The following is a 4,247-nucleotide window of genomic DNA, read 5'->3' on the forward strand; positions in this document are numbered from 1 at the left end:
GTATAGCATAATTGCTTCTTAAAGTAACCATCTCATACAGTAACCATCTCATACATTTTTAAAGTTAATCTCATACAGTGAAGGAATAAGTATACATTTTAAGTTCTATTTCACCTCTTCTCTTAGGCACATTCCAAGCTCATGAAAAACAAGTTTATGCAAAAGGTCGTGTAGTGCTAGAGGTCATAATCTAGATATGCTCCATAATTCGTAGACTGAAGAAAATAGAACTTGTGATTTGGTTCCTCAGTTAGAGAGTAGCTAGTTAGAAACAAGGAGACTGCAGAGATTTGCTTACTGCTCCACAATAAAAGTTGTTTAGTTATTGTTCATGCATGACTGTCTGTTGAACTTGATGGACATAACCTGGTGTCAGAAGTAATGAATGTGAGAGAATGTGAAATAATTTGAGATTCAAATAGAAGAAGTTGGAACCTGAGAGCAAGTGGAACCACAAAGTCACTAGGAGGCACAAAGGCCTATGTAAGTATTCTGCCTGCATTACCATTGTTTAAAAAAAAAGACAATCAGGTATGGAATTGTTGCCACTTTCAACTGCCCCCAGGTATTTGTCAGTGTAGCAGAGAAAAGGGGATTTAGACAATGGTTCAAGTAGTAACTAACAGCCATAGGGGCAGAAGAAATACATTTATATTTAAGTCTTATACATAACTATAGTTGTTTAGACCAGCCAGGGCTTCTTCCCACAATGTGCAAGAAGGCTCAGGATTTAAGTGGTATAGTGTCTAAATTTGAGGAGTACTGCATACCAAAAAAGGAATGAGATCCGTGAAAAACACCATTTTATGTGCAAAAAACAACAGGAGTAAGTCTAGATCAGGATGTTACAAAACTAAGGAGACTGAGTAAGAACTGTGCTTTTGGAAACCTGAGAGACTCTCTGATTAGATTATTTGTGTCATTGCAGACAGTGAATTACAATAAAGGCTACATTTGTGGGGGAGACATAACCCTAGAAAAGACTACAAATGTGCAGGACAGCACAAATTGTGAAGGCTCAGGCTGCAGAGCTGATTGCACCCAAAAGGGTCTTTCATGTAGTAAGTGTGAAAGAATGTGGCCAGAAAAATCCATCTCAAAAGGTGAACTTTTCCATTGGCAAAGACACTGCTAAGGGAGAGAGCAAGCGAGCAGGCAGGCAGGTAGTTGATGTGGAAAGCAAGGTTAACTAAAATGTTCTGTTGCATTTGGAAAGCTCTTAATAAATAAATTCATGTTTCCTGATGCTCCTCTTGGTCATCATGGCCACAAACTGGACAGTCTCCTTAGGAAGAAACCATGTGTCCTTGACTATAAGAATCAACCAGGCCCATATGGGAAGAAATGTGCCTACAAACTAAATGCAAATATTATCATCCAGAATGTAGAAAATAGCTTCAGTGGTCTGTAGCTGAGGGACTTCGTACCATGTCTAGAACCAAAGAACCCAATACTTCAAGTGAACGAAACCTAGGATAAAAGCAAGTGTTCCATGTAGCGTTAAGGCTGGTGACACTTCTGACTGCAAACTTCTCAAAAGAGGGAATTGGATTCTCGTATGAGGACTCGAGTCTATCAGAACTTGGAGGAAAGCCTTCCTATCCAAAACAAATTGGAAACAGATTTGATACTTCATATGTCCTGAAGACTCATACAAAGTTGTTAAAAAAGCTTCAGAAAAGAGGAAGCAGGGAAGTGAGCGGTAAAGACTCACCTCAGAGTGACTTGCTAATAAACCCTGTGGATGGGTGTTAATGGAATTTGTGTTCACAGTTTTGTAGTCATCAGAAGTATGCTGTTAAGATGGAAGTTGAACACAAGTGGGTGATTCCTTCTCTTCCTCACTGTTTTTTGTAACTGTTTTAAAGGTCAGACAATTCTGGGTTTTTTTTCCAAAACTAAAAATGTCTTTACAAATGTTGGCAAGCCGGTTCTTTGGGTAAATCTGATCTTTTATTAGACCAACTCAAATAGTTGGAAAAAAAAATTATTTTCAAGTTTTTGCCTATAAATAGCATTCACCAGGCTGAGGAAGCATCTCCAGTTGGTCTGTGAAATCTGTTCTCCATACCCCGAATATTCCTTTTTGTTTTCTTTAATTTTGGGGGTTTCTTGAATATATCTCTCACTTTCTGTTTTTTCACTTCTCTTTTTTTCTTTATTATTAAGAAAGAAATAAAAAGTACAAAATAAATCTTTCAACATAAAATATGGATACCAAACCCACAAATTACATTTGTTAACCTAGCAGCTTCTGTTCTTTTCTGTGCAAGTCAGCAGGGACTTATTATGTGCATTTAAATCATGCCATTGACTAGGTAGGTATTGCAGGCATTTGATTTAGTTGGGTTGAATTCTTCTGCTTGAGCAGAACCCTGTTTTTTGGGCAGCAGAATGCCTCACTGGTGCCCTAGAATGATGATCGGTCTGGATTTGTTCCTACCAGTGGTAGTTGGGCTTGTAGGTCACCTAGAACCAGGTTCATAAAGGTATTTAGGTTCATAAAGGTATTTAGGTACCTAATTTTCTTGGAAATGGAAGCACTGAAAGTATGATCCTTAAGTACTTTAGCAAACTGATACTAACGGAGCTGTTGAATGTTAACCTTTGGTGCCATGTTAGGGAAATATCCCACTCGTAAGGAAAAACACCCACACATCTTGACAGGAAAGTCTGACTTCCCCTCAGCAGGACAAATCCAAGTCACTCTGATAGTTGGTATGTTGTCATGAATAAAGAACACAAAAGCAGGTAGTGAGGTATGGACACTTGTGAAATTAAACTTATGAAATTTCAGTTCAGAATTATGTTCAATAAATTGAATATAGACTGAAGAGTGCAGGGAATTTCACTGGTGTACAAATTCAATTTAATTGTATTCTGAGTTTTGGTTTCTCAGTTTCAATTAATCTATTTCCTTAACTTTCTTAGATAAAAATAATGTCCAAGTCTGCTTGGAGAAATCAAACAACCATCACGGAATTCATCCTCTTGGGATTTGGGGATCTGTTTGAACTGCACATTCCTCTCTTCCTGCTGTTTCTAGTGATCTACATTGTAACTGTGGCTGGGAACATCCTAATTCTGGCACTGGTTGTTGCTGATCAGCACCTTCACAGCCCCATGTACTTCTTTCTAGGAAACTTATCGTGCTTGGAGATGCTCTACACATCTACAATCTTGCCCAAGATGTTAACTGGCCTCCTGACTGGGAGCAGAACCATTTCTGTTAGTGGCTGTATCACACAATTTTATTGCTTTGGTGCCCTAGGAGCAACGGAATGCTATCTCCTAGCATCGATGTCTTATGACCGATATTTAGCGATATGCAATCCACTCCGGTATGCCAGTCTTATGAATGTCAGGGTCTGCATCCGACTAGTAGCTTGTTCCTGGACATGTGGATTTCTGAGCAGCACCATAGCATTCATCTTAATATCTAAGCTACAGTTCTGCAGCTCCAATGAAATTGACCATTTCTTTTGTGATTTTGCACCCATCATAAAAATTGCTTGCACTGACACCAAACTCCTAGAGCTAATCATGTACCCGCTATGTTCTCTTGTGTCCCTGTTCCCATTTCTATCAACTCTAACATCCTATGTTTCCATCATCACCACCATCCTAAGAATCCCTTCTATTGCTGGAAGACAAAAGGCCTTCTCAACCTGCTCCTCACACCTTGCTGTTGTCATAATGTTTTATGGATCACTACTAATTGTCTGCATGATTCCAACCACACACCTTTCAAAGGGATTACATGAGATTTTCTCACTCTTCTATACTATTTTGACTCCCATGGTCAACCCCCTCATATATAGCCTCAGAAACAAAGAGGTAAAGGACGCTCTGAGAAGAGCTCTCTATAAAAAGTGTGGCTTTTGTAATTTGTCAGATAGTAAAATCTAATGAGATGGAAGTCAGTCTCTGAGGCTGACCCACATCTGGCATTTTTAGATGATTTGTGTTTCTGGCTGTACACATAATTTTGAAGAGGAAAATACTTATAGAGATTTTGGTTATGCTAAGCCATGCAAGTTAAACTAAGACTCTGAAAGGGAGTTTGGAAAGAGCTGGCCTCACTGGCCTCAGAATGACTTGAAAAGAGATGTAGAAAGATGAGAACACATTTATGAGTAGGGCTCTTGTGGAAAGTGTAACCTGTCAGGTCTGTGTTCCTGGGGAGCCCTGGTGCAACACCCAGCTTGTCTGACCCACGAAGGACTCTCGACTCTCCCCCTCCCACT

The 4,247-nt window shown here is 39.4% G+C and overlaps 1 protein-coding gene across 1 annotated transcript; it reads left to right on the top strand.

Annotated features, from left to right (window-relative positions):
- The first annotated feature begins 355 nt into the window (after positions 1-355).
- LOC106722943 (olfactory receptor 11L1-like) lies at positions 356-3,909 on the top strand. Its single transcript, XM_025192216.1, is given in 2 exon segments — positions 356-369; positions 2,961-3,909. Coding segments are annotated over 2 exon segments (963 nt in total).
- The last annotated feature ends 338 nt before the right edge of the window (positions 3,910-4,247 follow it).

This window comes from Alligator sinensis, unplaced genomic scaffold, assembly GCF_000455745.1.
Source record: "Alligator sinensis unplaced genomic scaffold, ASM45574v1 scaffold186_1, whole genome shotgun sequence".
Taxonomy (NCBI): Eukaryota; Metazoa; Chordata; order Crocodylia; family Alligatoridae; genus Alligator; species Alligator sinensis.